This window comes from Crocodylus siamensis, chromosome 6 (assembly GCF_052110815.1).
Source record: "Crocodylus siamensis isolate JL-2025a chromosome 6, ASM5211081v1, whole genome shotgun sequence".
Classification (NCBI taxonomy): Eukaryota; Metazoa; Chordata; order Crocodylia; family Crocodylidae; genus Crocodylus; species Crocodylus siamensis.
Genome location: NC_143400.1, coordinates 94,737,533 through 94,759,788, shown reverse-complemented (window position 1 = coordinate 94,759,788; position 22,256 = coordinate 94,737,533). Strand labels below are relative to the sequence as shown.

The 22,256-nt window shown below is 61.4% G+C and overlaps 2 protein-coding genes across 2 annotated transcripts; both read left to right on the top strand.

Moving 5' to 3' along the window:
• Positions 1 to 6: 6 nt before the first annotated feature.
• Positions 7 to 4,346, top strand: TFRC (transferrin receptor). Its single transcript, XM_090054457.1, has 3 exons — positions 7 to 108; positions 705 to 845; positions 1,240 to 4,346. The coding sequence occupies exons 2-3, from the start codon at positions 708 to 710 to the stop codon at positions 1,480 to 1,482; spliced, it is 381 nt and encodes a 126-aa protein (XP_089910583.1). The 5' UTR covers positions 7 to 108; positions 705 to 707; the 3' UTR covers positions 1,483 to 4,346.
• A 546-nt stretch (positions 4,347 to 4,892) lies between these two features.
• On the top strand, positions 4,893 to 16,024 carry LOC149863244 (uncharacterized). The gene is made up of 3 exons (XM_090054143.1): positions 4,893 to 4,979; positions 6,288 to 7,963; positions 15,753 to 16,024. Exons 1-2 carry the CDS (start codon positions 4,893 to 4,895, stop codon positions 7,029 to 7,031), a joined length of 831 nt encoding a protein of 276 aa, XP_089910269.1. The 3' UTR covers positions 7,032 to 7,963; positions 15,753 to 16,024.
• The last annotated feature ends 6,232 nt before the right edge of the window (positions 16,025 to 22,256 follow it).

The window sequence follows — 22,256 nt, the reverse complement described above, 5'->3', positions numbered from 1 at the left end:
GCCGTGAGGCTAACCTACGAGCACGAGCTGCTCCTGGACTTCGGGAGATACAAGCAGGAGCTGCAGACGTTCCTGAACAAGATTGTGGACTACAGCAAAGACGTTAGGGTAAGGGCTGGCCTGGCTGGAGGGGGCCTCTCCCAGTCTTGCGCGTGCAACTTGGTCACTGCGGGGTCTGGTTCTGCTGCTTGAACTTTGGGCGTAAGGATAAAGCAAGGGATCAGTGGGGACTTCATGGGATCCCAGAAAAGCCTGGTCAGAAGGGATCTGACAAGGCCGTCTAATTCAGCCCCTCTCTCAGGGGCTTGTAAGGGTCAGCCAGTGTGGCTGCCCCAGACGTGAGCAAGCCCTTGAGGTGCTGAACCTTAAGCAGAGCAACTCCTGTAGCTTTGGCTTGACCAGCGTACCCTGGAAGTTGTGAGCTTGGTGTCCTGTTGTGAAATGGGACCTGTGTTGCTGGTCGTGGTGGAGCACATCCAGCCTGCCTGTTTCAAGTGCTGTTGCCCCTCAGCGGGTGCCGGTTCGTGGGAGCCGGGTTGCCACTTGCCGTGACTAGCAGGGCTTCAGCAGGATGCTGCCAGCAACTGTTTTGTTTCCAAAGCTATAGTCACAGGCTTGCATGGGAGTTGCAATAAACCAAGCCTCCTGCAAAATGCATGCTGAGCAACCCAGTTGGTGATCACAGCGCTGCTCTTCCCTGCCAGAGAATGGGTCTGACCTTGCAGTGGATGTTTTCAGCCCGCGGGGCCTTCGAGAGAGCTGTGGATGCCCTGAAGAGAGACTTGCGAAACAGCGACTTAAGAAACAAGCTCCTTTGCCGAGCCAGCAACGACCGGATCATGAAGGTGAGTGATCCTCAGGTGGGCGTGCAGGCAGACAGCTTCATGCTTTCCTCCACAGCCTTGCCCCCTGCCAAGGGCTTGCTCTGTGCGCTGCGACCCGGTGCCGGGGGCATTGCGGCAAGTCTGGTTTGACCCAGTCCTGGAGAAAGGGTCCAGGAAATCTGTATCGCTGCATGCCTGTTAAACTGCCATGACAGCTTGTCAGGTCTGTCTCAAGACGCCGTCTGTCCACATGCCGGTCGCAGCCGTCCTCCTCTAGTAACAAGTCTCGGTGCAGCCAGGAACTCCTGGACTAGCTGCTGGCACCGGCTGCATCCCTGCCGCCTGGGTGACTGCTGCCTTGTTCTTGCCTCGATGCGAGAGCTGCTCTGAACTCCTCCCTGTTGCTCTCCTTCAGGTGGAGTACGACTTCCTGTCCCCCTTCATCTCGCCGAGGGACAAGCCGCTGCGGCACATCTTCTTTGGCTCCGGCCCCTACACCCTGCAGGCCCTGCTGGACCACCTGAGCCTCCTGAAGACCAACAAAAGTGCCTTTGACCTGGACCTGTTCAGGAACCAGCTGGCCATGGCAACGTGGACGATTAAGGAGGCTGGCAATGCCTTGTCTGGTGACGTTTGGGACACGGACAATGAGCTCTGAGCGCGTGGAGCTGAGGTGCAGAAGCCAGGCAGCCCCCTCCCTTGAAGCAGCACTGAAATACCTACCCTTAATCTCGGAGGGGGTGATGGGGGGAACACTAAATTTGACCCAAGTTGCCTTTTCAATTTCTGTCTCATCCTGACAAATCCCCAAGAGGCAGCGCTCAAGCGGCAATTAGCGCATCCCCCATCCAATTTGGTCTTCCCTTGAACAAACACGGCTCCCCCCTGGTTCTAGCCCACTTAAACATGCCGCTCAGTGCTGCCTCACCTCACACTTGAGGTCAGATGGCTCTGGCTGCTGGTCGAGCACGGCTTACACTGAATTCCCATCTGAAACAAAGCAGGTGCCTCTTCAGGGGATGTACCTGGGTCTGCCTGACTCTTGAATGTTGGCCTCCACCTTGGAGAAACAGGCAGTGCGTGTCATAATTTGAGGTACCCTGAGCACTTCCAGGTCCCCCGCTCCTAGGAGCGGGGGGCCTGGAGGGGAAACAAAATGACTTGGCTCCATTGCAGGCTCACACTGCGGTAGCCCTTGACTGGCTGTCGGCAGGCTCTGAAGTGCCCAGCTATCCTGACTCTCTGGGTGACTGGGGAGAAACACCTTGGCTGCCCCGAGAAGACAAGACTCAAGACCATGTTCCTCTTCCCAAAGCTCTGGGTCCCAAGGGGAAGATGAGCCAAAGATTTATCTTATGCCCCTTACATGTTCCCTCTTGGTCTTCTGAATAAAAATAAAAGGTCCCCTAGTAACCAGAGCTTGGGATGGCTACAAAGGACACTTCAGACCCTGTTGCTTTTGAGGCCTCTCTTAAAACCCAGAATGTCTTGCTAGCCAAATCATTGGCCAAAATGTTGGGAAAACTCTCAGGAGGGCACTCGTTTGGCACTGAGATATTTATTTGTGTTTTTATTTATTTATCAGTGACAGAGTTCACTATAAATGGGGTTTGATTGGTTTTTTTTATAGAAGATAATTATCGGAAGCAGTGCCTTCCATAATTATGACAGTTATACTGTCGTTTTTGAATAAAGCAGCATCTGCTATTAAATCGAACATAGTACTGGAATTTTGCAGTCAGACTCTCAACAACGAAGCATCTGGCGGAAAGCTAATTGACAAACCGGCTTTCTGTGCCCAAAGGAACGTGCTATAATGCACCTGGAAGCAGTCCTAAGACTTGAGCATCATCCACGGGTCCAGATGCTTTGGGTCTTCAGCGACCCCTTGAAATGCATGATGCAGACTAAAATGGGACAAGGAATCAGGCTCATCTGCTAGGAGGTCTAGTTGGAGCGCTCTCTTTGCTTCTGCTGACTGCTGTGACGTACAACACATGCAGCTTGTTAAATTGACCATAGCAGGCAGAGCTTGGCAGACGATGCTCCTTCCATTAAAGGCATTAAATGCATCTTTCCAAATTCCTCTGGAGCTCTGATGGAGACAAATCCAGACTCGGACTGCAAGGTCAGGCTGTTCTTAAGCGGCTTCATTGCAAAAATTCCAGTACGTAATGTCTCGGGAGAACCTAACTGACATTATCGGGAGCAGTGTCTTCCATAATGGATAAAGAACAAGGTAGTTTTTGCCTACCACGGTGTTATATCGGAGGCAGTGATCTCCATATGTTGCACTAAGGGTGTATGTCATTATCGGGGACAGTGTTTCCCATAATCGTTCTATGCTTCTCATGCAGTGACATCTACCAAGCTTGATGATTAGTATCTAACAGGTATCAATTCCCTGCAATCATTGTCTTTCGCTCTCCTTGTGGTGGTGCAGATATTAAATTCGACCCACTCTGTTGTAGGCTTAGCTGTTCCCCGTAGTTGTGCTGTCTTGAAGTGATTCCCTCTAGGTGGTCGCATGGCTAGGGTTTAAATGTTTTTAGAGTTGTTACGGCTTTTTTTTCCTTTAGGGTTGTATGATTTAGTGAACCGTCTTGCAATAAATGTGCTTAGTTGGGTGTGGGAAGTAGTGGCGGCTTTGCTGTTGGAAGGGCTCTGCAGAAATAGGTGCTGCTGAAATTTAAAGCCTAATGGGTAATCTCAGGAAGCAGGTTGCTTTGTGAAATGGAGCGTCCCAGTTCTCTTCCCTGGGAAAAATCGACATGACGGGAAGGTCTGGGGTTTCTAACCCATATGTCTGTATATATTAGTACCTTCCTGGCCCATCAGACCAGCTTACAGCCAGGAACGCGCCCTGTCAAGAGGTCTGCCTCTGTCTAAGACAAGGTGGTGGTTGAATCAGTTCTTTTTGTGACTACTTGTGAAGCTGCAGATCTTGGCCAGGTCTGGTCTCGGGGAGCCAGCATAAGGAATGGCAGAAAGAAAACTTCTCGTCATTGGAGGGCAAAACCCACGAAGCCCCCATAAGTGTAGCTGAAAGGGGCTCGGGGGTGTTGATTCTAGCTGTGTTGGTCTAAGGACATAGGCAGGCAAGGTTATTTGGGTAAATGTGGTCTCTCTATTAAATGCGAAACCCAAATAACCTTGTTTGCTGAAAGGGGTGGGAACTCCTGGCCACTGTGGAAGGCACATGCATTTGTCTGGGTCCTCCACTGCATGGTGACCACGTTAGCCTTGATGCATGTAACCGCCTGGTTTGCCGCTGCTTTCCAGAGGTGCCCTCCGCTCCCAGTCACACTTAGCAGGCGTGAATGCTGTCCTGTGGGCAAGGCCCCGCCGTAACACTTGCATGCGTTTCCTTGGTGTCAAAACTTTGTGTGTTCATTACGCTTTGTAACGGGCAGGGATGAAGTGGAGGCTGCTTGTCTTCAGCAGGCCTTCCTCCCCGGTGCTGAGACTCGGCATGGGGTACTTAGCTGCTGTCTGTTCAATAAACATCACGTGTGAACGCTTCCACCTGGTGCCGTGTCTCTGTCCTTGAGAACAGCCTCAGCCCTCTGAAAATGGCCCCTCCTTGGAGAAGACCTCCTTGCGGTCCTTCCCATGCAGCTGCCCCCCCTTGCTGGAGTAGGTCTCCCAGCTCAGTGAATCCTACACTCGGGCTGTTTTTCTGCTCCATGGGCTATATAACAACGGTACCAGTGTCTCAGTGGATAGACCCGAGGCTGCTTGGTCCCAAGTTGGCCAGCGAGCAGCTAATGCAGCCAGCCTGGGCGAAAGGCGAAAAACAGCTCTCTCTGCAATTGCACTGCCAGCCTCTGCAGCCCTGTCTGGGGCTGGCTTGGCTGCAGGCGAGGTGATGAACGTGCAGCTGCAGGCGCCTGCCTGGCACGGATGCACTGAGACAGGAACACGCTGGGAGCCAAACAGCCTTCCTCATTGCCACGGCCCCAGAGGGTGGGAAGCCGCACGGCAGTGTGAATCTTGGCCTTGCGGCAGCTTAACAAAACTGCACTGCAGCCTACCACAGTCGTTAGCATTGCACTAGCCCCTGCAACCATGGTGCAGGGCAGGGGAGAGCATCCCCACAGCCTGTTGTGCCAGGTGCTGTACCTAAGCGTGGTACGGATCTTCTCCAAGGAGCCAGTACCTGACAGGGCCTAGAGGATGGCAGAGGAGCTGTAGGGGAGGTATTAGGGCGGATTGTCTGCCTGGGAGGGTGGGGACGCCCTGGGGCGGATTAGCTGCAGCCTGCGAGAGCTGGGATGTGCAGGTGAACGTTTGCGTGGGCTGACGCGCCAGGGCTGGGCCTGCTGCTCCTCTGCAAGGGGAGGCCGGACGCAGCAAGGAGGACCCAGGCACGCCGGCTGTGGGTAAGACGGGGGTCACTGACTGGGTCAGACCACAGGCTGGTGTGTCACATGGGGGTCTCAAAGGGAGAGACCAGGGTTTCCTTCTTATTCCGCTCCCACTTGCAGCTTCCAGCATTTAAAGTCGGGGATGTCCTCAGTCAGAGGCCGTGCCCCTCATTCCCCTGCTCAATAGCTCCTAATGCCCCTTTCCTCCAAGCACATGTCCAACCCCTCAGTGAATCTGGCTGAACTCTCAGCTTCCACCACAGCCGGTGGCCGCAAGTCTCACCCTTTAATGCCACACTGGGTGTTTGCTGTACACTGACGGCCCGCTGTGACCCCTCACCCTTGCACCGCGAGAGTCGATGATCCCGACACACCTTGTCTTCACCACTGAGTATGTTGCAGGCCCTTCTCAAGCCCCCGATCGAGCATCTCTCCTCTCAGTGGAGCAGGCCTTGGCTTCAGCGGTGTCTTCCTCCATCCCCCTTGTCCTCCCTGTTTCCTTAGCAGTGGGGGGGTGTCTGACCCAGAGCCCAGCTCAGCCCCTTGCCCGCCTTGCCACCCCGTGCTGTTAGCAGCAATTCACGTGCCCTCCTTTAGGTCCCATAGCAGCGAGAACAGGGCCCCCGGCACCTGCCCCGAGGTCAAGGTGAAGGCATCATCTCGGGGTCTTGATGGCTGGCTGCACCCACGCAAGAGGCTCAACACCAGTGCCTCCTGGGGTGCAAGCTAGGCCTGGCATCTAACCGGCGTTAGCGGACACACGTGCGCCGCGCCGCGCGTTCCAAGCCGCCCCCAACCCCGGCCGGGAGGGCGCCTGGCCCTTTAAGAGCGGGTCGGGCCGCACTGCGCCTGCGCGGGGCAGCCCGGGACGGCCCGGCGGGGAGGGCGGCGCGGCGCGGCGCGGCCAGGTGCAGCGGGGGGGGGGGGGGGGGCGCCAGGGGGCAGCAGCAGTGGGGGGGCACGCGGGAGAGCCGGGGGGGCGCGAGGGACCCCTGCGGCGGGCGGGGGCTGAGGGGCCGCCAGGGCGCGGCGGGGGGGGCGAGGGTCGGGGCCGGTCAGCGGCACCATCCGGGGCTGTGGGTGGCCGCGCTGCCAGGAGGCGCGGGCCTTGGGCCGGGGGGTGCAGGAGTCCGGGGGGCTGGGCCGGGGGGTGCAGGAGACGGGGGGCTGGGCCCGGGCGGTGCAGGAGTCGGGGGGCGGCGCGGGGCGGGGGCCGCGGGGCAGCGCGAGGGCCCGGCCGGGCAGGCGGGCGCGGGAGCAGGGGGCGCGGCCCCGGGGGGCGGCGGCCAGGTCCGGCGGAGGCAAGTGGGTGCCGCGGGCGGGGGCCGTCGAGCAGCGGGCCAGGCCGGCGGGCTGGGACGACGCCCGGGCGGGGGCGGCGGGCGGCTGGGGGGTGCAGCAGCACCCCGCGGAGGGGCTGGAGCCGTGGCAGGTCAGCCGGGGCGCCCAGCCGGAGCAGGGGCTGCGCCTTCGGGCCTGGCCGGAGCAGGGGCTGAGCCAGTGGGGGCAGCAGGAGCAGGGGCTGGGCCGGCGGGGGCAGCAGGAGCAGGGCTGGGGCTCGGGGGCGCCGCTGCAGGCGGCGCGGCGGGCGAGCCCCGCGAAGCGCTGGGCGGGCTGGCAGGAGAAGGGCGAGGTGCTGGGGGGCGTGCAGGAGGAGGGGGACCCGCGGCGCGGGCAGCAGGAGCAGGCGTGGCGGCGGGGCGAGCCGGAGCAGCACCTGGAGCCCGGCTGGCTGAGCCCCGCCGTGCAAGAGGAGCAGGGCGCCCCGAGCCTGCCGCCGTCCCAGCCCCGGCCCCGGCTCCGACGCAGGCAGGGCCGGCGCAGAGCGGCGCGGGTCTAGGGCGCCCGCGGCCCCGCCAGTGCAGCGTCGTCTCTGTCCCCGCCCAGGAGCGTGGCATCGCGGCGCCGCCGCGTCGTCGTCCGGCGGCCCTCGGCTCCTGGCGCTGTCGGCAGGAGGAGGGCGAGCCCGCCTGTGCCGCCGCTTGGCGTGGAGCTGCTCCCAGCGGGTGCCTGGGAGCCCGCCAGTGACGCCCCCAGCAGCGTGCAGTGAGTCTGGGAGCAGCGGTGTCTCTTCCAGCCTGGTCCTCCTGGAACAGCTTCGTCAGCCCATGGCGAGCCTGGCACGGCACTGATGCAGTGGAAGCACTGCAGCATGCCCAGGAGCTTGGCACAGCTGCTGGACAGCTGCTGCAGCATGCAGTGAACTGATGTAGCAACCGTAGGAGCATGCAGTGAGCTTGGCAGTGTCGCTCTTCAGCAACCATCCCAGCGTGCAGTGAGCCTGGCCGTGTACCCATCCAGCAACTACGTTAGCATGCAGTGAGCTTGGCAGTGTCAACGTATAGCCACAGCAGCATGCAGTGTGCCAGCAGTGTACCAGTTAACCAACCATCTTAGTGTGCAGTGTGCTGGCAGCATACCTGTTGACCCACCATCCCAACGTGCAGTGTGCTGGCAGTGTACCTGTTAACCAACCATCCCAACGTGCCAGCAATGTCCCAGTGAACCAACCACCCCAGCTTCCAGTGAGTTGTGTATGGCCGTGATCCTGGCAGTGTACCAGTGCAGCAACCCACCGCAACATGCAGTGAGCCCAGCAGCATCTCTGCTAGCCTGGCCCTTTTGGAGTATAACCTTTGCTGTGCAGTGACCGTCAGACCCCCATCCCCAGCTCGGGAACAGAGCAGCACGAGCGTGGCCAGCCAGGGAGCCGGCAGCCGCAGGAGCTGATGACGAGCCCAGAGCACGGGCACCGGCAGTGGGACGTGACAGGTGAGGCAGATGCCAGGGACCTGCATGCTGGCAAGTCCCCAGGGCTCTCGCTGTGTCTCCTGCAGGGACGGGCTGGCAGGGGACGGGGAAGGGCAGGTGTTGGTGGGGCAGTCGGGCATGCCAGCAGGGTGAATGGCTTGTACGTGTGTGTGCTGTGCCCATAGGTCATACAGGGAGATCCTCCTTCAGATCTGCCTCTGGAGCTGCAGGGGCTGAGTGCTAGTCCTGCAGTTGCCCCGGGGTCCTTGAGAAGCTGTAGCACAGTGACCAGGGTGTGTTGGGAAGGGGGGGTGGTCTCCTTGGCAAGGCTGCCGGGGCTTGCAAGTTAGGGGCTGGGGACGGCTGGACCCTCGGGGGCTCTGTCCCTGCCTTTGGTGTGACCTCCGGGGGGCCCCCCCAAGCTGTTCAGTGCCTGGTTAATGCTGGAGGGGGACCTCACAGGGGTGTTGCATAGGGACGCTGCCCCTTGCCCTTCCCTCAGTCCCAGGCAGGTCACTATTCTTAGCACGTCGCGCTGGGCGCGACCTGTGGGGCTACAAATACCCCGTGGGCTGCATCTCCCATGCCCTGTGCTGCCGGCTGCAGCCCAGCCTGTGGTTTCGGGCAAGGACCCCCTGGCAGCTTGCGGTCGCCCGGAGCGGGTCATGCACTCAGCAGGAGCAGCGTTGGGTTTGGGTTTTTTGTCAGGCACCAGGACCAGAGCTGGCATGGACTCAGTGGACCCGTCTCTCCCCTGCTGTGGCCTTGCTGGGAGCAGTGGTTTCAGCCGCTTGTTCGGAGGGTGTCCCTGGGCTCCGTGACCCACGAATGAGTCACCAGGGCTTGGCGCTGCTGTCGCTGAGATCTAGGGTGGGCCGAACTAATGGGCCAGGGGCATGGTGGAGCCTGTGCTGCAGGGGCACTGGAGACCAGCCCCTGTCTCCAGTGCTCCGGGTCTGGCTCCCTAACGGCTGCCAGCTCCGCCTGTGCCCCAGGCGGGGGGCGTGGGTGTCAGGTGGAGTGACTCAGACAGCTCTCCCGGAGGGGGCAGGCAGCTGAGGCCCCATGCCAGCACCGGGGTCCTGCTCGCCATGGCCGGGCATGGGTCTGGGAGGCATCAGACGGGGAGGAAAGGGTGGGGTTCCTGGCCTGTGTTGGGAGCTGGGGGTGCAGCTCTCCCAGCCCGGCTGTAAATCCTGTAGATCTCTCCCTGCTGCACTGTCTGCTCCTCCAGCTGCAGGCTTTGCTCTGGCTCTGGGAGGGCACCTCTGCAGCAGAGCCACGCTCCTGCTCCTAGGCAGGTGGCCTTGGAGGCTGCAGGCACGGGCTCCAAGCTGAGGCTACTGCCTGCTGGTCTGGCCTGGCCTGACCTGGCATGCGGTGCCCAGGGCCCTGCAGCATGGATTGGCATGGGCACCCTCCACCAAGGGCCTGGGCCACGTGTGCAAAGATGCAGGCGCAAGGAGTTGGCGGCCTGCTGCCTGTGCTGCCGACATGCATCAAGTTGGCTTCCTGAGTTGCTTCCTGCTACAACTCCGCTGTGACACGGCTGCTCACCGCGAAAGGGGACTGGGTCCCTGGTGCAGAGCTGAGCTGCCTTGCTCAGAAGCTCTGGCTTGAACAGGGCAGCGGGTGCAGTGTTGGTGCCCTGACCCATTGCACCCACCCATCCCCTTCTGTGCCAGGCAGTCCCCTGCACTCTCCTTTGCGCTGCGCCTCTGCCCCCCCCATTCCCCATGAGCATTATTGTTTCCATCTCTCTGTCCTTGGCATATGCAGACTGCTAGGAGAAGCAGGTAGGTGTGCCAGGGCATTGTTCTGCTGACATAGCAGATGGTGGCAGGGGTGCCAGAGCCAGGGGCTCCCTGGGTTCCCCACTTTCCCTCTACATCTGTCAGGCATTGCCCATCACTGCCTGGAGCATGCCCCCTGAGTCCAAAATGAACCTGCCGTGGCATCTCGAATGGGCAGGCAGCTGCCACGGCAATGCCTAGGTGCTCATCGCGCAGTCAGGTGAATGGTTGCCCCATATTGAAGACTGGGGCCGCACTGCAGCTCATCTGCCTGCTCCGTAGCTATACCACGGTGACTGGGCCCTGGTGCATTTGGGTGTAGACAGTCATGGCTTACGCTGACGCTTGCCATGTGATAAGAGCAGAGAGGTGGAAAGGGGCAGGTTAAAACGGAGGCTTTGTCTATGCATCCCTTGGTCCAGAAAACGTCGGGACAAATGGGAGGGGAAATCGCATCATTTTAGTGACTTCCCCTCCCCCCCAAACACCCTCCCTTTTCCCTGCAGCTCTGTTCCAAGAGCTGGGCACCTGCATGCACCAGCTTTTAGGGGGTGCCTGAGACCCCTCCAGCAAAACTGGCCAGAGACAACTGGAGGGATGTCATAGCCATGATGGTCCAGAAGCATCCAGGAAGCTGAGGTTTGGGGGATATCTGTTATCGGGCTGACTGGGAGCATGGTGGGACACGGGCATCCAGTGCCCTCCAGGTGTGAGGAAGGAAATAGATGGACCGGTGGGACCCAGCGAGCCTGGCTTTCCGGGGGGGGGCTGGCAGCATGTGCGGAGCAGGCTCTGCCGCCCCTTCCACAGGGCCTCTCTGGCGCTGTGCCGGCTGCGGGGGGGCCGGGCACTGCCGCGTGGGAGGCCGGCCGGGGTGATTAAAAAGGTCCCTGCAGAGCAGAGAGCTGGTGACTCACCGCTGCAGCGCGATGTTTCTGGGCTCTGCTTCGCTGGGGCCTCATGGTCCTTCCTGCTGCAGCAGCCAGCGCTACAGGGTTTGGGGAGCGCAGCCAGATCCCTCACTCCCCAGGTACCGTCGGCGTCTCTAGAGACCGCCCCCCGCCCCTTCCTCATCTCCCTCTTCCTCTCCCCTCTGCAGTTTTGCCCAGGTCTCCGTGCTGTGCAAAGGGTCTCCAGAGCAGCCCAACTCAGCCGAGACAGGCCAGCCAGGCAGCTTCCTCCCGGCGCCGAGTCCCACTGCCCTGGAGGTGCCCAGGTTTCTGGAGGAGACTGTCCTGGATAGAAGCAGTGCCTGGTGGGGGGTCTAGGGCTGGTGTGCAGGGCCCTGCCTAGGATGGGCTGAGCAGAGCCTTGAATTGGGAAGCGACTGGCCGAGGGTGGCAGCAGGTTGGTGGCAGAGAAACCAGGTGTCCTGTGCCCCTCTCTGTCACCTGTGATCATCCCCCACCCTGCCAGCTGCCTGTTTGGGTCCCCCTGGATGCAGAGCTCCTCACAGTGTAGTAACTGGCACTTCTTTGGCGTGTAGGGGCATCCATGTGCTTGGGTGGCTGTTTCACAGGAGGGGGGAAACTGAGGCATACACGGAGGCTGTGCCCTGCTTGAGGTCGTATAGCAGGTCGCAGGGGGCTCTTGGATGGAAAACCTGATGCCTGCCCGCCTCGCCTCCCCAGGATGGCTGCTGGAGCGGGGCTCTCCTCCATACCTCACCCCAGCTGGCAGGGCGCAGGACCAGCTAGTTGCTGCTCCACCCCAGGTCAGGGCTGGCTGTGGGGTGTGTGTGCCCCCCGCCCTGGGGTGCTCTGGGTGGGTGAGCCTGCCTCATTGCCTCCTGCCTCTGGGCGCTGCCTTCACACGCCATTGGCAGCTGCAGAAAGGTCCTTTTGTAGCTCTGTGGCATGGACAAAGAGGCTTTTCTCCCCCAGCAGTGCGGGGGCTGATGCAGGCTGGGGGGCCTGGGCTGGGCTGGGGGACATGCCCCCTTCCCCAGAGCAGCGTTCCTGGCACATTCCTCCAGTGCAGCACTGCTCCGGGCACTGCATGCTTTTCCCTTCTGAGGTCCTTGCCCATGCACCAACCCTGCCAGTGTCCTGCACCAATTATCTCAAACTGTCTGACTCAGGTGTCACAGGCCAGCTGGGTACTGTGAGCGTATTAATTTTATCACAGGCCAAGTGGGCTGTTTGATTCAGTTTTGGATTGAGGAGGCAAAGTTGGGAGTGAAGTGAAGGCAAATTTATTATAGCTTACACACACACAACAGTTAACAGAAAGATAAATGCGATAAGCAGATAATGCCGTATTAAAGAGCTAATACTAAATGACAGATAATAACAACAGAGAGAGCAATTCTGTTGCAGGCCAACTGGCACTGTGAAGGTATTAGCCATGTTCAAAACAACAGATAGGTGGACATGGGTTGGCAACTTACCGATGGTCCCTCAATGCCAGGTGATCGTCAAGTGATTCCAACGAAGTCGGGCATCCCCGATCAATGCTGTCAGAGGGATTACCGAGGAAGGTCCCTGGATCAGGATTCGATCCTCACTCACACCAGGGGTCCGGGGTCTGGGCGTGGAACAGAAATGACCATTCTGTTCGTTCCTTCCTGCTGATCGCCTGATGCACCTGGTTTTTATACCTACTTTTATGCAAACATGTTGGCTTTAGAGCCACTCACAATGTTACCCTATAGATGTTACCCTATGGGATTGACAGGTGTTAAAATTATCATAAAAGGTTACTACCCAGACTCAGGTTTATTCAATAAGCAAATTAGGATGCAGTACCTTTAGGTGTGAAATTGACATTGCTCCGCCTACGCCCCAACCCCTTTTAGGTTTCATTTGAATATGCTTTCTTGGGATGTGCCTTCCTGGAATGTGTTGAGTGTGCCAGGCAATTGGATCCAGTTTTATCATCAAGGCTGAACCCTGAGCAAAAAACCGTTAGGTCTCCTAATTTCGCAGCTACAGCTTTGCCTGTGGGGCCCAGTCAATTCCACGAACAGTTAATTTATCATTTTGGTTAAGCTTATGACAGACAAGTTACATCTGCAGTTTACAAACTTACAAGCTTTATATTAACTAATATTACCTGTTTAGGCAAAATACCAAATGCCTCCAAAAAGCACGCTTTTATTGCTTATTAATCCCTCTGGTTCTGGCCGGCGCACAGGAGCTCCCAGAGTGCAGGGGTGCATTCGTGCGCATTGGTGTGCGCACACGGTGCTGAGCAGACTGCACAGCCCCTTCCCCAGCCAGCTGGACGGGGCAGCGCCCAAATGCCACTCAGCAGCATCACCCTTCACAGCCAGCTGGAGCCCTGTCGAGCTGGCTGTGCGTGGGGATGGGAAGGAGATGGGTGGGCCTGTCTGCTTTCAGCTTCAGTGTCGATTTTAGGGACATGAGAGCTGGGGAAGGGTGGGGGTTAGTACCTTCAGGACTGTGGGTGTGATGGTGGCTTGCTGCTTGCACCCACCCATCCCCTCCCAGAGCTGTTTCTGTCAGTCCCGTGCCCATGGCATGTGCATACATGGGGATGTGTGCCCATCCCACTTTTACTGGTGCATCTCTGGGGCTCCCCTGCCCAAGAGGCGCCTGGGGCATACCATTGCCTCCATGCCTCATGTGCTGCTGGGGTGAGGGGCTTTGCACTCCTGGACCCCTCCCAGAGACCTCTCCCCTGCTCACTTCCCCAGAAAAGCCGGCGGGGATAGCCGAGCCAAGGGGCAGCCCCATGGTCGTTGCCATCTCCTGGAGCGGCCGTGCCAGGCTTGTCAGCTGTGTGTGGATGCAGGCAAGCTGGCCCCAAAGCCCTCCCCTGGTAGGTCTTGCCCTAGCCGGTGGAGACCTGTCGCTCTCAGAGGTAGCCCTCCCCCGGGACGTCTCCTTGGGGGTCCTTCGCTCTGTGTCCATGCCTTGCACAGGGACCCGGAGGCCTGCACCGTGCTGCCCTCTGCGCCGCTGGCTGTGAGGCAGATGCAGTTGAGCAGAGCGATCAGCGCGGGAGGAAATGGGGCTATTTATTAGCCGTGGCAATAATTGGCTCACTTACATTAGAGCCGCTAGGATATTGGTCCCAGGTGGGTGCAGGAGGAGGCGTCTGCCTGCAACAGAGGAGTGCGGGGGGGCGGGTTCTGACTTATCTGCCCACCTCTGCCACCGGGGCAGGACTGAAGGGCACTCGGAGCAATGCTGCCGACCAGGTTTGAGAGGCACGGGGTGGCCTCGATGTGCCCTGGCGGCTTTGTCCACTCTCCCACGGCCTGTGTGGCCAGGGCTGAGGTGGGTGGACTGGGCTATGTGGGGCACCTGGATCCACCGTCAGCCATCCCTATGATCCTTGTGAAGCTGCGTCACCTCGCGTCCGGTGCCGGGAAGGGGTGGGGATTTGTGCGGTGCGGGGACCCCTCCAAGATCTGGCTGCCTGTTGAGCAGTGGGGGGGGGGGGGGGGCATCCTAATACCCAACCGAAACTCCCCTTGCTGCAACTTGTGCCCGTTGCTCCTTGTCCTGCCATCTGCCCCCACTGAAACCAGTCCAGCTCTGTTTCTTTGCGCCCCCCTGCAGGGAGGTGAAGGCTGCTGTTCAGTCCCCCGCGGTTTTCTCTTCTGCAGACTCAATGAGCCCCGTTTCCCCAGCCTGTCATCACAAGCCATGTCCCCCAGCCCTCAAACCATTTTCGTTGCCCTCCACTGGACTTTCTCCAATGTGTCCCCATCCTTTCTGCAGTGGGGGGCCCACAACCAGACACAGGACTCCAGATGTGGCCTCCCCAGTGCTGAATAGAGAGGAGGAATCACTGCTTCGATCTGCGCCTTGTTGTCCCGGCCAGCTCTGGACCCCCTCCTCTGTCTACCCAGAGGAGCTCAGTGCAGATGGAGGGTCCCCCAGCACCTGGGGGGTGTTTGCCCTCCACCCCCTGCTGCAAGGGTTTCGCCCACATGGGGGTCCAGGCCGTGAGAACCCCTCTCCCCAAGCCAGGGCTTGCTGGATGCGGCCCGAGTGGTCAAGGGCAAATGCCGGAGTCCAGCTCCCGCCCCCGCCGGGCACACAGTGCATGCCCGCTCCTACAATGAGCTCATTCACTGGGAGGGGAGAGGCTGGGGAAGGGTGAGGGGGCTGAGCGGTGCCCAACCACAGTCTCGGCCAGCGCCGCGGCAGCACGGGCACCCAGTGAAGGCTGCGGGGCTCCCCCCTGGTCAAGGCTGGGCCTGGGATGGACGGACTACGGCCACGCTGAAGTGGGGTGGCTGACAGCATGGGGCAGGCCCCCTCTGCTTGCCCCCACCCAGGTATGGCCCCGGTAGCACACAGCGGGCTTTTCTTTACTCTCTGGTGTGGTGGGGGGGGTGGGGATTAGACCTAGTCCTCTTAACCCAATGGGTCTAGGGTTCCCATTGTCTCTGCCCCAACTACGGGGGCATCCTGCCCTGGGCAGAGGGGGGGGAGTGGGTCTGTTCTCCTTGGCTGGTTCTGCTCTCAGGGCTATGGTGGAGGCAGCTGGCCCCAGGACTTTGAGGGATCCGGAAACAGACTCCCACGCGGTCGCTCAAGGTCCCCTCCTCTCCCCGGGGCCGCAGAGCCCCCACAGCTCGTCCAGCACATCCTTCCTCCCACCCCTTCGTGGTGCGCTCCACCCCAGAGGTGGCCGCATGCCTGTGGCTGGCTGGGCAGGGCCCAGCAGCTGGATAGGGAAGGGGAAGCTGCGGCTGCCTGCGACTGTCTGTCCTGCCCTCCGGCGTGGGTAGCAGCCCAAGAACGCGCTGCTCTTCCCTCTTTCCTGTTTGCCTTGGCACCTGGGTGGGCGCGATGTGCGCGTCGGAGCCCGGGCGTTCCCTGGCAAGCGGCGCGGGCCCTCGCTCGTGCTCTGCGGGCTGAGCTGGACGGGGGCCAAGATGGTGACAGTAGTTGCCCTTGGGACTTAACCCCCCACTCTGCGTGCAAGGGGTTGTGGGCACTGAGTGACACGAGCTGTCCCTTCCCCAGAAACCCCTGGCTGCCCCCCACAGCTTGGAGGAGGTGAGACCTCACACTTGTCCCCCTTTTTTCTTGCAGCATGAGACTGCGGACGTCGGCTCCTCCGTGACCCCTTGCTCCGTGGATGGGGCTGGTGGCTCTGCCCTCGATGGCTGTGCCGGGAGCCGCTGCACCAGGCCCAGGGGGCTGTGGGCTGCCACGCTCTGACCGGCAGTGAAGGCTGGAAGTGGATGGGCAGTGACTAGAGGCCAGTTTTGGACGCGACGCCCCTCCTTTCACCTTCTCCTGACACCACACACCTTCAAGGTCTCTGGGGGAGACTGAAAACGGACTCCCTCTCCCCAAATCCACCCCCCCCCCCCCAAAAAAAAAAAAAACGCTGCTTGCTGTGAGAAGAACCTGGAGAAGGCTGAATGGAGCCGCAGCCTCTGCCTCAGGTAGGGACCACGGCGCTGCTCCTGCACCAGCTGCAGGGGCCATCTCTGCTGGGCCTCCGCCCAGCATCTGTTAGTGCAAACGTTGGGCATCGCGCTGTCCAGGGTGGTTGCATGGGGGGGATGGATTTGGGTTTCAATGGCTCCGCAGCAGTCTGGAGTGACTCTGGATTGCCACTGTGTCACTGGGAGCAAGATCAGCGCCCCTTGGGGTGGCGGCAGGGGGCATCTCTCTGGCCCAGGCTGATTCCCAGCTTCCTTTGCTGAAATCCTGGGTATATAGCTGGAGAGGCCACCCCTGCCCACGAGCTCTGCTCCATGCCGTGGGTTGGCATCTGCCCGGAGGTGGGTGAGCCATGGCAGTGGCACAGTCGCATCTCTGGCGCAGCTCCTGCCATCCAGCTGTGCATCGGGGTGTGCGCTGTCCCATGGCCCCTTAGGCCTGACCCTTCCCTACCAGGCCTACAGCCTCCCTCCCCATCTCTGGGCTGCAATGACGGGTTTGGGAGCTGCCTGGGTGTGTGGGACCGCATCCCAAAGAGGGTGCTCAGTGCCTCTTGGTGGTCAAGCGAGGCTGTGCCTGCCCCGTGCTGCTGGGAACGGGGTGCTGTGTGCCTCTTGCTCCGTACCCCTGGCAGCTGTCAAGTCTCCGGTCCCTATTTTGGGGTTTCTGTGGGGGTCGCCGCTGTCTTCATCCAGGAGCTCTGGGTGCAGGGACCAAGCTGGGGCACTCGGCAGGGGGGAGATGGTGTTGTTGGCAGCTCCTCCGTTTGGGTGAGCTTTCCAGCCGGTCCCGACTGATCGGCGTGTTTAACCAGATGTTCCAGCTGGGTGCCAGCGCTGGCTGTTCTCTCCTGCCCACGGTGATTCCCTCGGCTGTTGTGGGCAGCTGACGTGCTGACCTTTGCTGCCTGGTGTTAGAAGAGCAGCTCTGTGGGTCATAAGGCCCATACTGCCAGCAGCTGATGGAGATTCCCCTTAGCTGAGAAAGCAGGCTTGGGCTTTTGAGCAGAATTGGGGTCTGTGTCCCTTCTCTGCCCTTGCGAGAGGGCTCAGACCACCCCTCCTAAGCTGCACAGCGCCAGCCCTAGCCTGCTGCCTCACCTTCACAGCCAGCCCTGGTGGCTTTTGTGGCATCCATAGCTGGCAGGGGACTGTGGCATCTCACCCCAGAGGTGGCCGCATTCCAGCAAGCTAAGGTTTTGGTGCTTCCCTCCGCCATCAGCCTCTTGCATCTGCTGCCACGTCCTGGCCCCTAGTCCTTCCATCCTTAGGACCGAGGAGGCCCGTGACTGCCTGCTTCCCAAACTGCCCACAGCATCTCAGCTAGGTCTGCTCGCCCTGCAGGAGACTCACAAACCCACATCACCCCCGGCTTCCAGCCTCTGACACCGTGGCAGGGATGGGACCCCACCGGGGCTTGCTTTCGACTTCATTGCATGCAGGGGGCCGGTGAGCAACGTCCTTGGAGGCAGAGGCCTGTGGCCGCCTCTCTCTGCTTCTTGCAAAGCCTTCAAGGGGCTGCAAGGCCAGGATGGTGTTACAGCTGATGCTGCTTGTGGGAATGCACCATGCCCCCTGCTCCCTGCCAGCGCAGGGTGACTCGCTGCGGGCTGTACAGGGGCTAGGATGCACAGATGAGCTATTCCAGTCCCGTCCAGGAGAGGGCAGCATTGTGTAGCATGAGAGCCGGGGAGGGGACAGAGCCCGAGGCAGGGCAGGGGTCTCTCCCCCTCCGCCCTTCTGGGCCGTGGCCCCCTTTGCTCTGGCAGAGCTGCTGGGCTGGGGCCTGCCGTGCTCATAACATGGCCCCGGACCTGCCATCTCTGTGTCGGCACTCGCTACCAGCTCACCCGGGAGCAGGGGCGCCAGGGCTGGACTCGCAGGGTGCGGAAGCGCCCCTGCAGCATGCACATAGTGGGGTACAGCATAAGACGGGATCCCCAGAAAAGCCCTGTCCCTTGCCACGGGGATGCCCCGGGACTGGTGCCCCGTTGCTGGGGAGGGGGTGACACGTGATGAATCCCGTTGTCTCCAGGCAGAGCAGGGGTCTGTGGCGACCAACCATGGGGCCGCCGTGGCTGCGTGGCACGTCTGCAAGCCCGGCAGCTGGAGGGGATTTCAGGGAGGAAAGCAGCTTAGGGGCAGGGATTGAGCTGGAGCAGGGACAGCCGGGCTCCTCCCCTCCTGCCCAATGCCAGCTCCCAGGACCGAGTTCGAGGACTGGGGTGGAGGAGGCTGGTGCATGCACTCAGAGCCTGCCCCTTTGGGCTTCCCAGAGCTGGGGGGCTCTGAGGCTGGCTCCCAGGGTGCTGGGCATGGACTCATTCACTCCCAAAACCTGCCCTTCTCCTCCCACCCGAGCTGGCTGTGGATGCCTGGGTGGCAGGAGCAGCCCCGGGGCCCTGCAGCAGGGGCTCTGGTTAATCATTGCTGTGGTGCAGAGCTTCGTGATGCATTAACAAACTCGGGTATCGAGGGGGGAGAGGCCAGAGCCATGGGGGAGGGGGATACTGGGGTGGTTCAACACCAGCCTGCAACTGTGGGGACCTGGAGGAGATAGCAAGGCCGCCCCGGCACTTCCCCACTCCAAATCGTGTCCTCAGGTGAGCGCTGGATGCCCTGGCACTGGTTTCCTGGCTGCAATGGCATGTCTGTGGTGTATCGGGGACAGGGCCCAGACACCTGGCTGCCTCCGAGCTGCCATATCCAGACAGGCAGGTCCTTGGCACGTGCCCCATGGGAGGGCCAGGAGGCTGGATCTGGGCCCATCCATGATCCAGGCATGCCATCGGTGGCACGATGCACACAGGTTCAGAGCCTCATCCTCCTGCCGGCTGAGCCGGGAGAGCCAGGCCAGGACAAGAAGCCTCCCCATGCCTGGCTTCCCACACGCGTGTGCGCATGGCCCATGGGGCTGGGCACGTGTGTGCAGGGCCGGCTGGAGGAGCCGCCCGACCTGCCTGCGGGCGTGTGTCACTGAAACTCAGGCCGGCTCCACCCCTGCTCCCGCTGGCTCCCGGGATGAATGCTCCCCAGGCAGCGGAGCCGGTGAGCTCACTGCCGTGTGACCGGTCAGCGGGGCAGGACGGTGTCCAAGCCAGCCGGGATGCAGGAGGTGAGTGGAGGCACCGAGCCCATCTCTCGGTCTGTGCGTCTCGGGGCCCTGCCCGCCCCTCTAGCAAGGTTATAACGGGGGTCGAACATGAATCTTGCTGGGGTGCGTGGCCATTCCCCCGTGCTGGGGACTGGAAATGGAGACTAAAACCGAGTCCGGATGGCAGCTTGTTGTGTGGAGGACCCCTCTCGCGGGGCAAAGACCCAGTGGGGCAGGAAGCCGGGGGATTGCAAACCCACTCCGTGCCAGGGGTGGAGATGAGGAGACTGGGCTGTGTGTCTGCTTGGCATGGAAATGAATCCCACCATTCCCAGCCGCACTGGGGGCGCGCACATGCGTCCTGCCCGCCTCTGCTCGCTCCCCTTTTTGCCAGGTCCGGACGGCTCCTGCCATAGCACGTGTGTCAGTCACCGCCCGCCTCGCATACCGGCATACTGACACATGTGTGTGTGTGGGCAGGAGGTGCCTCACGAGGTCGGGCCGTGGGGCTCTTCCCCGCCCCGGCAGGTGAGCTCAGCACCCTGGCACGACGGGAGGAGCTGAGGCCGCGTGGAGCCCCGGGCAGGGAAGCCAGGTCACCTACTTCCTCTGGCTGGCTGCTCCACGGACCCAGGCCCATAGGGCACTCGCCCTGTTACCGGTGACCGCGGGGAGGTGACCAACCCTTGGGCTTGGCTCTTCCTAAAATCCTCTGGGGCAAGACCCCAGTTGCCCCCTTCCCCTGCAGCAGGTTCATCCCCAGCCCTCCTTTGTGGGGTCTGCGCACCTAGGGATGGGCAAGACCCTTTCCTGCCAGCATTGCCCATAATGGTGCTGGTGCCCCTCCAAAGGTCCCCTAGATGCTGGGCGAGTTGTGGGACCCCAGGGCCAGTTTGCGGGGGGGGGAGGGGGGTGTTGCATGAACCCTTTGCCTCGCTGGGCCAAATCGAGGCACTGCGGAGCTGGCCCAGATGGGCTGCGATGCAGACCAGAGCCCCGGGCAGAGGGAGGACTGAGCGCCTCCCCACCCCCAGGTCCCAGCACTTCCTCCCCTGTCCAACCTGGAGCCGCCAGGCCAAGTCATTTCCTACCCGGGAAGGTGAGTCAGGCTGTGTGGAGCCTGGAGATGGGAAGCGGAGGAGAGGGAGCAGCCCACGCGTCGCCTCGCGGGGCCCGGGGAGCTTTGCAGGGACAGCGACGGCTGCCACGGGTCGGAGTGGCACAGGGCTCGCTCCTGGTGCTGGCGCGGTTGGAGAGGCCCGGTGGTGGAGCAAGGAGCCTGGTAATCTGCAGCCAGCCCCGGCTCGTTTGAACCCAGGCAGGGAGGTGGGGGGCGGTCGATTAGGACCCGTAGCACGTCTGCGTTGAGTCCAGGGACTCAGCCGGGAGGAGGTGGTGCTGCCCAGTGGGCAAAGCAAGGCACGGCCCCGATGAGGGGGGAGAGGAGGCAGGGTTGCCCTGATGAGACGAGACCACCTGAGGCAGGGTCTCACAGTGCAGCTCCCAAAGGAGGGGTGAAGACCCCCTGTCCAAACCGTCTCCCCCCCCAAGCCTGGCTGGACTAGCAGGGGGCTGCAGGTCAGGCCTGGGGGGCCAAGGGCAGGAACTGGGGTGCTGGGAGGGGTGCTGACTGGCTGTGGGTCGGGGTACCGCCGCGGGGGGGCTGTGGGCCTGGGCTTGGCCTGACAGCCCCCAGCTGTGGAGAGGTACAGAGTCCTATGCAGTGCCCTCCACCCCCGTCATACACGTACACACATGCGTGCCCACACATTCCTGTGCGCGCCTAGGGCTGAGCTAATGGGCCGTGATAATTGTGCAAGGAAAGTGATGGAGCGGGAGAAGCAGAGGCTGCGTCTGGGGGCCGGCGGAGCCCAAGGGAGGCCGAGACCATCCCAGGGGCACGAGGAGGATCCTGGTAGCAAGGCCCAGACCAGGGAAGGGGGGCAAAAGCTTTGTTGCTGGGAGAAGGGAGCATTTTACCTCCATTTCCTTCAGCCCCCGCAGCAGGTGCGAACATTGGCATCTCTGGGTTACAGGCAGGGAAACTGAGGCACAGGGTGAGCTCATGAGACCACCCTGAGCAGCAGGAGTCCTGGGTTTCTTGCCTCAGGTGTCTTTGGCCCCCAGGGCTCAGTGGGCATTCAGGCAGCCTGGCCCGTCCTTCTTGCCCTCCATATGCCGGAGTCAGGTGCGCATGGACCCGCCGGGCCCCAGGAGACGTCGCAGCGCGCTGGGCACCATCCTGCCCCGCCGCTGGGGGCATGGCTGGCGCGGGGCGTTTCTCAGTGACTGCAGGGGCTGTGGCACCAGGTCAGGCTCAGGTGGCAGGCAGCTCAGGGACCCCAAACTCTTCCTCACGGAGAGGTGGGCATCACCGGGGGCGCAGCAGGAGATGCTGGCACAGCTGCCTCCTCACAGTGGCAATCTGGCTGCTTAATCTCTAAACTAGCCCTGGCGCCGGTTTATTTATTGATTTTCCCCCCTCCCCCTCCCCGTGCAGCGTCTGGGTCAGTGACCAGAGCACGGCTGCTAAAGGGGGGCACCCAGCCCCCCAGAAACCCCTCCCCAGCACAGTCTGGGGTCTTACGGCGGGGGGGGGGGGGTGGATGGTGGCCATCCCAGCCCTGCCTGGCCGTGGGTGTGGAAACGAGGGCTCCCTGTCCGTGCCCCCCCCCCACACACACACACGCTACCAGGCAAAGGGAGGGCTGGCACCCGTATGCCAGGTCGGCGCAGCCATCTTCCCGGGGCTCCCTTCCCCCTCCTGCGTTTGGATGGCGGAGAGGCCTGGGAGCCAGCGTGGGGAGGGGGAGCCGGCGCCGGGAGCATGAGCAGTGCAGGGATGCTTTCCCAGCCAGCCCAGGATGCTGCTGGCTAGCCAGCATCTCTCCTCCCCTTGCAGGCAGGGGCTGGGCACGGTGACGCTGCGGCCTGGTCCTGCACCTGCCTGGAGACGGGGCCGCTAGCTGCAGCCTCTGCAGCTCTCCACCCGCCCGCGTCCTGCCAGGGCAGGGGGATCTCCGGGCCTGGCATCGCTCTGGGTTGCAGGGG

What these genes read in the sequence shown, in the direction of transcription:
- TFRC (XM_090054457.1), top strand. Translation starts at nt 708, where the DNA reads ATGGGTCTGACCTTGCAGTGGATGTTTTCAGCCCGCGGGGCCTTCGAG. An exon ending in GCAACGACCGGATCATGAAG is followed by an intron (nt 846 to 1,239) that starts GTGAGTGATCCT and finishes GCTCTCCTTCAG; the next exon opens with GTGGAGTACGACTTCCTGTC.
- LOC149863244 (XM_090054143.1), top strand. Translation starts at nt 4,893, where the DNA reads ATGGTGCAGGGCAGGGGAGAGCATCCCCACAGCCTGTTGTGCCAGGTG. An exon ending in GGATCTTCTCCAAGGAGCCA is followed by an intron (nt 4,980 to 6,287) that starts GTACCTGACAGG and finishes CCGCGCTGCCAG; the next exon opens with GAGGCGCGGGCCTTGGGCCG.